The sequence below is a fragment of the Prionailurus bengalensis genome, chromosome B1, assembly GCF_016509475.1.
Source record: "Prionailurus bengalensis isolate Pbe53 chromosome B1, Fcat_Pben_1.1_paternal_pri, whole genome shotgun sequence".
In the NCBI taxonomy this organism is placed as follows: Eukaryota; Metazoa; Chordata; class Mammalia; order Carnivora; family Felidae; genus Prionailurus; species Prionailurus bengalensis.
The window spans coordinates 194,899,865-194,912,504 of NC_057344.1; the positions used below are offsets into that span (position 1 = coordinate 194,899,865).

General features: G+C 45.2%; 1 protein-coding gene across 10 annotated transcripts in view; it reads right to left on the reverse strand.

Moving 5' to 3' along the window:
• The window catches only part of CC2D2A (coiled-coil and C2 domain containing 2A), a 152,808-nt gene that overhangs the window by 27,760 nt on the left and 112,408 nt on the right, over positions 1-12,640 (reverse strand). For 6 of the 10 annotated variants that reach the window (XM_043572936.1, XM_043572932.1, XM_043572933.1 and 3 more), the window contains 5 exons: positions 10,123-10,228; positions 9,823-9,932; positions 8,466-8,562; positions 7,781-7,879; positions 4,299-4,475 (listed from right to left, as the gene is read on the reverse strand). In XM_043572936.1, the coding sequence (XP_043428871.1) occupies positions 4,299-4,475; positions 7,781-7,879; positions 8,466-8,562; positions 9,823-9,932; positions 10,123-10,228 (589 nt within the window). Of the gene's footprint in view, positions 1-1,521; positions 1,543-4,298; positions 4,476-7,780; positions 7,880-8,465; positions 8,563-9,822; positions 9,933-10,122; positions 10,229-12,640 lie in introns of all 10 variants that reach the window. The other 4 variants (XM_043572934.1, XM_043572928.1, XM_043572927.1 and 1 more) reach the window with 1 other exon arrangement.

Here is a 12,640-nt window from a genome sequence, read left to right on the forward strand (position 1 = left end):
CTGCCCAATGTATGGTTATGATGGATATATAAACAAATGAAAAAGGCGAGCTTCCGAGACTTTGGCATGGGCGTGTCACAGACTCCTAGGACGGAATTGTCATGCCAGAAATCACTGTAACTTTACAAAGATGAAAAATTACGAAACAAGGGTGGTATGAAACAAAGCACCCAGTGGAATTCAACTCGGTTTCCTTTAAACTCATTCATTTACTTACTCACCCAACTATTTGGAAAATATCTGCTGAGAATCTAAAAGGTTCCAGGCACTGTGGATAAATGAATATGAACCAGTACCCTCGAGCCACTTCTAGTCTAGAGGAATGCATTAATAAGCAATCCGGTACTTAAGATACTTGCCCAGAGATTCTAAATACACAGGTGCTAGAGGAATACTTAAGAGGCCAAATAAGCATTGCCCAGAAAGAGCAACAGAAACCTGGAATCAGTACTGAATATTGGCCTTCCCAGTTTAAAAAACTGTGTCGAAACCTTTTTCTTTTCTTTGAAAAAAATTTTTTTAATGTTTGTTTTTGAGAGAGACAAATAGTGTGAGCGGGGGAGGGGCAGAGAGAGAGGGAGACACAGAATCCAAAGCAGGCTCCAGGCTCTGAGCTGTCAGCACAGGCAGCTGTCAGACGTGGGGCTCGAACCCATGGACCTCGAGATCATGACCTGAGCCAAAGTTGGACGCTTAACCGACAGAGACATCCAGGCGCCCCGAAACCTTTTTCTACCACTTGGAGCTGGACGTGCTGTTGTGTGTTTTGACTATGTAACTAGTGCTTTGTGAGAGCAGGGCCCGTGTTTGAATCATTTTGTGTTCCTCTCTGCACAGAGCATACACGAGGTAAGCATTTAAATAAGTATCTCTTAATGGTCATTGATACTTGCTTCGGCCACCAGGATACCATTTAATGGAGTGAAACAATGATTTAAGGAGGAGTATGGCATTTTATTAGTGATCTAAGAAGTACCAAGGGAAAGCTCAGTGCCAAAAGAATTTGGGTTGGTTTATTATGAAACAAATCAAGGACTAACTGACAAATTCAGTATTTGATTCAAAATGAAACCTGGAAGTTTCTTGACTGGCTCTATTTTTTTGACCTGTAGGTTCTTGTCAGTGTTTACTGAAACTTAAGCGTGGTTATCCTCTTGAATAGCCACACTGAGACAGCTCCACCCATGACAAGTCACCGTCAGGGCTGCAGCCGTCTCGGCAAGAAGCATCTCATGGATTTCATAGGCTTGGAAACTGGAGATAGTGCCCAGCATGGAGGTGACATTCACACCATGACTCTTCCTACATTCCAGGCTAAATAAGAATCTGAGCAAACGAAACGGGCTGAAAGACAAGGCTGGACATTCTTCACGGAACTTCAGACATCTGTGGTTCGTTGCCAAGGGACCACACATACACTAGCATCCAGCAGCTTCCACAAAGTGGCAGCAGACAAAAAGCAGCTAATTAGAAGCCTTAGAACTACTGACCAACAAATGTAAAACAAAATGCTTGGTATACCTTTTTAAGTACGTCACTCATCTATCAGAGGCAAGAAAGGAGAAAGAAATGAGAGGAAGACTTTATTAACAGAAAAAAATCTACTCTTAAAAACTTAACTTTTATCAAGACAATGTAAAGTAGTTACAGTAGGAGTTTGAGGAGTTGCTACTGCATCTTAAGAAAATTCCATGAGTAAATCCCTCTAAGAAGTCCTATGGAACGGTTCCCTATGGGATGACGGAAGGGAGACTCCAGTCTCCTAATCCCTGGAAGTTGCTGGCAAGTGGAAAAACAATTCAAGGTTCTGGCCTCTGTTATCTTCAGGCGAGAGCTTCTCTTTCCCGAATAATCTGCAGGGGAAATCACTGAGTAGTGTTTTCTGCCACTGTGTGTTTAGGACATCAGGGGGCATCAGTCCACATGCCTTCCTTATCAAATAGCAGCAAAGAACCTGTCCTCCAACGGGGATTCTTAAGCCCTCATTTCAGAGGCATAAGAGAAATGCTCCGCACAGCCACAGAGGGGCAGTGAAATGCCACTGAAAGCAGCAGCAGACAGCCTCGTTACCTGGCTGGAGGCAGGAAGGTTGCAGGACTCAGGGAGGGCGTCCTGTCTCGGAGCTCAGAACCATGATAGGGGGGTTAGTGCCCCGAAAGGGCGTCGGGTGCTAAGAAGCCTCTGGTTTTCAGCCTCTCAGCCACAGTCACAGACAGACTGCTTTCCCGGGTTTTGGAAGCTCACCTCCAGATGGGGTGCTTTTTCCTCTGTTAAGAATACATGGAAATAGCAAAATCATCTTTTGTCTGGGAGCATTTTTCTGTGTAAACATGCTTGTTGGCTTTTATCTTGAGTTTACACATAAAGAAAACCATCCAGAATATAAGTTTCACTTCCTAGAAATATTTTGAAATGCATATATTCTGGCATGTTTTCTTTCTTTTTTTAAAATTTAATTAAAAAAATTTATATCCAAATTAGTTAGCATCTAGTGCAACAATGATTTCAGGAGTAGATTCCTTAGTGCCCCTTACCCATTTAGCCCATCCCCCTTCCCACAACGCCTCCAGTAACCCTCTTTTCTCCATATTTATGAGTCTCTTATGCATTGTCCCCCTCCCTGTTTTTATATTATTTTTATTTCCCTTCCCTTAATGTTCATCTGTTTTGTCTGTTAAAGTCCTCGTATGAGTGAAGTCATATGATATTTGTCTTTCTTTGACTAATTTTGCTTAGCAAAATACCCTCCGGTTCCATCCATGTAGTTGCAAATGGCAAGATTTCATCCTTTTTGATTGCTGAGTAATACTCCATTGTACATATATACCACATCTTAATCCATTCATCCATCGATGGACATTTGGGCTCTTTCCATACTTTGGCTGTTGTTGATAGTGCTGCTATAAACATGGGGGTGCATGTGTCCCTTCAAAACAGCACACCTGTACCCCATGGGTAAATACCCAGTAGTGCAATTGCTGGGTGGTAGGGTAGTTCTACTTTTAGTTTTTTGAGGAACCTCCACACTGTTTTCCAGAGTGGCTGTACCAGCTTGCATTCCTATCTGGCATGTTTTCTAGAGACCATATTTGTCACAGCTTTAGTGACAGAGGCTAGCATGTAAGATTAATTTGAATTTCCGTAGATTTATTTTTCTAATAATCGTCACAAAGGGGAATAGTAATAGTATGTGTCTCTGTGAACCAGACTGTAGTGCTGAAAAAGAAACAGAGGAATGTGCTCATTTCCCCATTCTCCATCTGAGTGTTGATTACAACGGATAAACAAAAGAATCATCATGAGAATCCATGCAGGTTAGTTTAGGAGGGAACATGCTGGGCTTACACATGAACGTGAGCTCTGTGGAATTTTTTAGCTGCTTTTCTAGGCTGCTGTATTCCCAGTACCTGAAAAATGCTTGTCACATCAGCAGTAAATATTTGTTGAATATATATGATTTTGAGTCAGACAGACATTTAATTGATAAATGCATTTCCTGCCTGGGTGAATTTGGAGGGTTGAGCCTCACTTTCCTCATGTCTCAATCCGAGACCCCACCATACACTACAGTTGTGAGTATTAAGAGAGAATGTGCGTCAACAATCCGACACGGGGCCGAGGACAGAGTAAAAACTCAGTACATGATGGTGGTGGTGGTGGTTATTGTATTATGGTATTAAGAGGTCATGATCAGTAACTTTCTCCCCAAACCAATGAGGACAGTGCACATCAGTGCTGCAGAAGCAAGTTATATTAAGAAAGTGTCTCCCAGCTATGAGGGTTGGTAAATAGTTGCTAACAAATGGAAGTTCTGGAAACTCTTTGTTCTAGAGCCATCCAGAATTAGAGTATTTGTGCTCTACTGTATCTGAAGGCACTGAAATGAGGTGACCCCTGAAGGTCGCCTAGCCTTACGATGCTATAAATTGATTCAACACACAGGACAACCAGGGATGTGAGGTCAGACATGGAAATGTATTTCGGCACGCTTGCCAATAAATGTCAAGATAAAAGAGTAGTCTGCTTTTTTTCTTCCTTTAAGAAAATTCTTCTACACCTGGAGCATGTGTTACAGTTGCCTGAAATTTTAAGTTGTTGATCAATCTAATGATCAGCTCAATGGAAACACGAATCCACAATCTCCCCTCATTTTGTCCAGACCGAAAAGGTAGTGAACGGAAACTTTGGCAAGGAGACCTCTGCTTGGGCCATGGCTTCTGCGTTTATAAAAGCATAGCAAGCATTCCTCGTGTCTCGTGAACATCAGACGTGCGATTTTAAAGTGGAAGCAGGGTTACCTTTTCTCGAACCGACTCCCCGGGAACCAGCTGAGGCTCCATGGTGATGAACAGGGTGATGTAGGAGCCTTCACTCAGGCTTCGCACGGAGTCAAAACCCCGCTCGATAATCATGCTCCGTTCCTTACTGTAGCCCAGGAGAACGGGGGGAATGTCTATTTTAAATGTCCCATCAATCTGTGAACAACACATGACTTGGTAAACACCCTGGTGGTTTTCCAACCCAAGTTCAAAGGCAAGTGTCAACTCCTCACTGTCCGATGAATCCAACAAAGACTGCTCAGACTGGCATTCGAGGCTCACCCCATCCTTCTGGGCATGTCGCCCTGAGCTCTCTCTACATCCCTGCCTCTTCCCAGTTCAGCAGAGCACGTACCAGCTACTCAGGTTGATGTGACAGTATGTCACCTGGGTTCCAATCCTGGATTACACTCCAAGTGTCCCAGCTTGTGCATTTATAGAGACAATAATAGTACCCATTTGTAGGGTGGTTACGTGTGCGGAATGAGCAGATGTAAAATACTAAGAAAAATGCCTGGCGTATGCTCAGTGCTCAGTAAGCGTTGGCCAGAAGCCATTCCCTTTCTCTGGAATGCCCCAGCTTTTCATCCCCCCTTTCAGAGTATTAATTCTATTTTCTAGGCTCAGGCCAGATGTTATCTCCTTTGTGAATTATTTTGTAATCACTAGCAGCCTCACATCAAATTTGTTTCTTCTGCTATTACCATGACACATTCTGCAGACCTTCTAGTTGTATGCACATCCATCACTTTGTTCCAGATACCAGATTTCTCTCCATGAATAGGATTATAGTTCACCCACGATTCTATCACCCTTTCCCAACGTAGAGCAGCGCTTTGTGTACCCAGCAGGTGCTCGATACATGTGGGCTTAATGCATTACAAGCCACTCATGTAAACTGACCTGGCTTCTGTGGAGGTTCCAAAAGACAGGACTTTTCTTTTTGGCCTAGCCAGCCCAACAATAAGTTTATTAAAGACTGTCTAGGGCTACACAACTATTCAGGGCTGGAACTTGAAATTCACCGACTTACGGAGAATCCGGTTTTCATTTCAGTCTTTAGCGGCATTTATGTCTCAGAAGAAATAGAGAAAGAAGTTCAACTTTCAGTGACTATGCCTTCCAGTGAGGAATTAAGTGAGCTGTTGTTTATTTTCCTCCTTATGTCGGTGCTTTCCCCTGAATCCTGCACCCAGGCAGGTGAAGAGAGTACAGGGACAAGGATACAAAAACAAGCCATACAAAGTGCACCTGAAAGAATGGAGCACATCTGATGACCCAGGAAGCAACGGGCACTATCTCCAAATACTTGGTGCAAGGACTTCAGACAGGGTTTCTCAACCTGGGCACAGTTGATATTTGGGGCCTGACTGTCTGTGGGGGGACTGTCCTTGCATCGTGGGGGGTTGGCAGCATCCCTGACCTCCACAGACAAGATGGCAATGGCTCCCCCGCTAGCTGTGACAACGAGTTATGTCTCCAGATACTGCCAAATGTCCCCTGCAGGTACACGTAAGGGTACGAGCTTTGGAGTCAGAGAAAACTTAAATGACAAATGTAATAACATCACTCTCAGAAGTAACATTGAAATGGATAAACCCAAACATTGAATCGTTCTCTCTCCCTCTACCAATCTCATTCCCCAGGGATAAGCAATGTGAGCATTGTGGGAAGTTGGTAAAAGTGAATCCTGTAAGCTTTGGGATTTGAGTAGTGACTTCACCTCGCGAGGCTTGTTTCATCATCTGTAAAATGGCGACAGTAAAGCCTATTGGGTTGTTGTGAGATTAAATGAGGTGACATACAGACTAGCAGGTAATGGCATGTAATATGTGACAAGTATAGTTATTCCTACTATTATTAGTGAGTCAGGATTCTACTTGTTATGTGTAGCTCCAAACCAGGACCTATGGATAGGGATGCACAGATTATGGCACAGTTCAGGGAAGAAATCTGTAGCAGAGAGCTATGGCAAAGAGAGCAAGTTGCCTCATGAAGTCGTGAGTTCCCCGTTTCTAGGGGCACTCAAACAGAGTATGGATATTACCAGAATGCAGTAAAGGAGATTCATTTATCCAGAAGGGATTTGGAGCAGTTACCTCCGAGTACCCTTCCAGGTGTGAAATTCAGCATTGCCGGATAACATGGCACTTTGGTTTACAAACTGATGCGCTCTTAATTTTTTTGTTTCCATTTAAAATCTATTCAATGGATAAAGAAATTGTGGTTTATATACACAATGGAATATTACATGGCAATGAGAAAAAATGAAATATGGCCTTTTGTAGCAACGTGGATGGAACTGGAGAGTGTGATGCTAAGTGAAATAAGCCATACAGAGAAAGACAGATACCATATGGTCTCACTCTTATGTGGATCCTGAGAAACTTAACAGGAACCCATGGGGGAGGGGAAGGAAAAAAAAAAAAAAAAAGAGGTTAGAATGGGAGAGAGCCAAAGCATAAGAGACTGTTAAAAACTGAGAACAAACTGAGGGTTGATGGGGGGTGGGAGGGAGGAGAGGGTGGGTGATGGGTATTGAGGAGGGCACCTTTTGGGATGAGCACTGGGTGTTGTATGGAAACCAATTTGTCAATAAATTTCAGAAAAAAAAAAATAAAATAAAATCTATTCAAAGAGGGACACGAAAATGTTTTGGCCAGCACATCACTGAAGCGTCACCTGTAGACTGTCCCTTTGTCTAGGGGGAGAACTGCAATTCCAATTATCTTGGAAATTCCAACCGATCCAAGCCCCAGGCTTGCTGGAGACTGTGTGGCCCAGGCGACACTTGCTCTGTGTGGTCGCCACGTGTGGAATTAAACCGTTCCCTCTGTCGCCGTGTGAGATTAGCTACAGTCTTGCGGCTCAAAGCCTCCTGTTGCCATGGATTTAATACCAGGATATTAAAGCCATTTCAGAATCTCTCACTGTCCCAGATTGGAGCTACTAAATCATTCAAGAGTTGTTAACCTAATGGGTCCCCTTAAGCAAAATCATTAGACTCCGAAGAAGAGCGTCTCAGCTGAATGAGATTGTGCTAACCATTTTTCATGTTTGAAATAGCGAGGACTCTAGAAACATTAATAGAATGCACTTGATTCAATGGACTATCACTGTCCTGCTTGTTCCCTTCAAGTTCGTTTCTGGCGTCCATCCACTCCACTTTTGTCATTTTGACAAGTTTCCACTTTGTCCCACCTTCTGCCTCACTTCTATTTAAATGACAGAAAAATTCTCAGAATGGAACAGCCCTACATTAACTACTACCTCCAAGGGAGATCGATGTTTAATAAGCCACGCAAATATGACAGAAGATCGACGGCTTTTTATCTTTCTGACAACGACTTGCATATAGGCTCCCTCAGTGTGGAGGGCACAGACCTGCCAAGAAAGCTGTAATAGGAAAAATGGACACAGCCCTTCCCCACTCCCATGGAATTCTGGCTTTCGGTGCTTACCTTGGCTTGGAAATATATCGTGCTAAATGGAATCTTCACGCATCCCAACCAGTGTCTCTCAATACGGGTGTGGATTCCACTTCCTCTTTCACGGTCATCCTGAAGGAAGGTGGGAGGCAGTAATTGTTTAAGAACTTCAGCCTCACATTTGAATAGCGTGGCCACAGGAAGGTAGCGGAGGTTTAGCTGAAACTACGTGAGCTAGGTTAGGCAGCCCTAAGTCACATTCTGCTTCAGTCAATCATTTAGTGACGCTAACGATGTCACTTGGCCCTTCTGAACCTCAGTTTCCCCATTACTAATTTTTTTTTTAAAGTAGGCTTCACGCCCAGCACAGAGCCCACCGTGGGCTTGAACTCAAGACCCTGAGATCAAGAATCGATAACTTAACCGACTGAGCCACCCAGGCGCCCCGCTATATTGGAGATTTAACAGCCTACTTCACAAAGTTATTCTAGAATTAAGACCATGTATGCTAGGCACCCAGTGCAATTTCTGGAAGGTAGCGGACACTCAGCTGAAAATAAGAAAGCTAGTTCCCTCCCTCCCTTTTCCTTTTCCCGTTTATACATGTCAAGTTTCAAACATTTCAAACGCCACAGAGATGGGAAATGAGGTAGGGACTTACAATGAGTGGAGGGCATGAAAATGAGTGCAGACGTCCTCCTCAACACTGTGAACTCACCTCGAGGACATCATAGAGCACTTCATCAAAAATGTTAATGAACACGTCATCTTTCACTGACTGCAAACCGCTTGTGCTGTAGTCTCCATTGGGGGCCCTGCAAATGGGGACACGTGACCCGAGACTATGAACATGGGCAAAATGGAAGCAACGAGCACTCAGATCTCACAGTGGGAAAAATACCCAAATATGAGCATAGATATGAGGATTAAAAGCCGTGATTTCACCTCGAGTATTTCTCTTTATCCTGGGATGCGATAACATAATCCCTATACTCGAGTGGAAGGGGCACTAGACTAGAGGCCCCGCGCAGAGAGATACCGCCCCCTGCCCCCCCATCTGCTGGTTTGTCCCGTCGAGTCTCCCGTCATCCCCCCAACCTGCGTGGTGAGCTCTGCCAGGAGCCAGCTGGCCACAGCTGGGTTGGCTCGGGGGACAGGCTACGTTCAAAGTCTCCAGCTGGCACCCGTGCCGGGATGCAGATTTCCTAAGCAACTGGGCTGTAGAAGATGCTTCTCCGGCAGACCATTCCCCAGTCATAGACCTCCTAGTGTCATATGGCTGGTTGAACGGTACCTGCCTCCCACGCACTTTCCCCACAGATAACCAAACGCGGTGCGGGCACGAGGTTCCTCTCCTGTACTGTCGCTGCTCTGAGTCCGGGCCTGGCCCAAGCTGGCTGCTCTGTGGCACGGCTCAAGACCGGGCCACTGCGCGTATTTTGTCAAGCATTTTGCCTTTACGTTTTCTCCTTCTTTATGCTTCTTCTATGCATAATAGTGGTGCGTGTCCCTCTCTTCTGACCGAACTGGCTCTAAGCCTTGCTCTGTCTCTATGGTACTTCCACCTGTGGGTTTTGATTGCTGTAAAAGTAGAATGGTAATTTCTAAGGAAGCGTCAAGGTCTGAAATAAGGAGTCTTTTAAATATCTAAAATCATTTAATTAAAGTTTTAAATCCCTATGTGTTATTTCTGGCGAGGAAGAAAGCGTAATTATGGAAAATAGGGAGTGCCAGACTGGAGAGGTTATTTGAAGCTTCCAGAGTCAGGGGGACGAGGAACAAAGGAAAAGCAGTGGAGGGGCCAGGGGGTCAAGGGAATGGGAAACTTAGGGCTACAAAAAGCCAGAGCCTGGAGAGGCATGGGCGTGTCCCAACAATGAACCCGAGTTTCAAAAGTTGGGCATTTTCCCATTTTAGTCTTGGTCGGAGTCCCCTGTGGTACAAGAGCAACAGAATGGGACTCAGTGTCAGGCTCCTGTAGAACCTTTCACTGTGGCCTTTTCCCCCCGGGGCTCCATTTTACTCACATTTCTTCAAAATATCCTATAGTTCCCTAAAGAAGAAAATAGGCTCACCTAAATGGAAGTTCAAGTTCTTCATTCCAGCTGGGGTTTGGTCCTTCAGCTGTAGTTGTGTGGCAAATCGTTCGTTGAAAAGAAACTTCTACAAAAGGACGTACTAAAACCTTAAACACAAGAGCGGATCATGAGAGTCTAGAACAATTAGCTGAATTATTTTGTTCTTAGCAGAGGTAGAATATGTTTACCAAAGAGTATGTTTCCAAAGAAAATGAAGCGGAAAAGAGATGATAAAGTTTGTAGGCAATTATTAAGGGGCAAGCTTCTAAGCAGAAACCCAGAATTGAGGTATTTCACCTGGCCGAGGGGGTAGTCAGCACTGTGGGTTGGGCTGTGTGTGGTTGGGGAGGCAGCATGCTTTTCGCTGAAAGTCCTTGAAGACCTTGATGGCTGCTGGAATTTGCTAGGAGGGAAAATGTATGACAGAAATTAATGACAAGAAAGGTCTAATGAGATACTCAGCAAGGTGGCTTCTCCGAAGACCTATGGCTCTGGTGACAGATATTTTCTTAAGTTTGTTGACACCTCAGAAAGCTTCTTCCACCGCTAGGCCTGCATGTTTGGTCAGAACGGAGAAAAGGGTCCTCTCCACCCACTCCTCTCCCAGGGGGTGCCCTAGTGAGGAATCTGTCCCCCAACAAGAGAGAGCCTCAGTTCCTCTGGGAACTGAGTGGCCGAATCTTCAGCTCCCTGGCCAGTCTGCCCCATCTCGTCCAGTTCCCCTCCCACTGCATTCTCTGTGACCCTGCGCTCTCCAGTAACCTCGAGCTACCTATCCTCAGTAAGACCCTCTCTCCAGGCCCTGCTATGCCTCTCTGGGAAAGAGACACTCAGAGATTCCTAGCTAGAGTTAGGATCTATGGGTCTTGCCCTCTTTCCTTTTGGGGATTCTTTTTTTTTTTTTTTAATGTTTATTTACTTTTGAGAGACAGAGACAGAGTGTGAGCCAAGAAGGGGCAGAGAGAGAGGGGGACACAGAATCTGAAGCAGGCTCCAGGCTCCGAGTTGTCAGCACAGAGGCTGACAGAGGGCTCGAACCCACGAACTGTGAGGTTGTGACCTGAGCCAAAGTCTGGCGCTTAACCGACTGAGCCACCCAGGCGCCCCATCCCTTTTGGGATTCTTAACAAAAAGAAACAAAGGTCACCTCCGGAGGGTCTCTCCCAGCCACCACTCCCCTCATGCTAACAATGCACCTGCATATTTGTACTGAAGTTTATGACTTACCAAGTATTTCATATTCATTACCAGGCAAAGTAGAAATTGTCTCTTTCTACCAAACTGTCTAACCTTTTCCCAGATAAGAGTTTCGGACAAACCACGAGACAATAAGAGTAGATTATTTAACACAACAGCTGCCAGAGAAACCCTTTTTCTTTCTGGAACCCCATCGATTACAGCATTACAGAAACATCTGTGAAGTGCCCACTGTATTTGAGGCCCTGTGTTGGACTCTGGAGCTGCAAAGACAAATCAGACACACTGCGGCTCCAACTAAAATGGCCGGTAGACACGTAAAGAAATAATCACAGTACAGTGGGATACACATTAGCCCATAGGGATGGGCGCGAGCCATCAGAGTACAGAGAGGGGGATGAAGAAGAAAAAATCCTATTCAGTTGGATGCAAGGGTAGAGGGTCAAGATTCAGGTGGGCTTCATGCACGAGTTGATATCTGAGCTGTCTGGATGAGCCTACACTGAAATGTAGAGCACAGAGGATCAACTAAGCTTCCTTGTAATTTGAATGAAATGGTTTAACACTTAAAAGGTATTCTGTAGAGGGGCGCCTGGGTGGCTCAGTCAGTTATGTGTCTGACTCTTGGTTCCGGCTCGGGTCACGATCTCACGGTTTCTGAGTTCAAGCCCCCGTGTCAGGCTCTGTGCTGCCTCTCCCCTGCCCTCTCTCTCTTTCTCTCAGATAAAGAAACTTAAGAAAAGTAAAAAAAAATTCTACAGAGACAAAGATAAGAGAAACACCTGTACGTTATTTTAAAAGACAGCTTTACTCCCCACGGTTGAGCCGTGACGTAATCAAGGTGAAGGGGTTGGGCTGTGGCTCCTCGGAGATTCAAGAGCTTGAATGTACACTTACTAGTGACCAAATGCTGGGAACAGTGGGTGACGTCAGATGTTCTGTGACGGGGGGAAGACTTAGTAAAACAATAGGGCAAAGACTGGATGGGGGAATCAATTTCACGGGAAGACCCTGGGGAGGAAAGAAAATGCCACAGGCCAGAACGGTGTTCTTCTGTGGATCAGACCGAGCTCGATGACCCTGGACAAGCCACCCAGACATTTGCCCTGTCTTAAAATGGAGACAGCAATCGTAGCGAGAAGCAAGTGACATAATACACACGAAAGAGGCTTAGCGTAATGTCTGGAACCCGACGAATGGGCAAGAAAGCGCAGCCTCCCTCCTTACACTGGCAGGTGCACCGGCAGATCCAAGTTTTAATTCTGGCTCCTTCTTACTTCACGAGACCAGAGCCACTCTTTCTTTAATTCTTGCTCATCTCTGTTCTCTAAGGGGATAAGAAACTCAGGCTCACCTTACTCTGGTTGAGGGGTCGCCCTGTGCCCCAGTGTCGTGGAACACAGCAGGCATCCCTCATTTCTCAGAGCAGATTAAGGGGAAGTCACATTTTTATGTTCACAGGGTGTATGTTCAGAACCTAGGACATAACACCTTTCGGGTATCTGCCCTGCTCACACCCGCTTCTCTGAGAACTGTTCCCCACCTTCAGGGCTGGGCCTGGGGACCCTGCCTCTCTGGTTATATAGGTGATTAGACCATGGGTCAACACCTGACACAA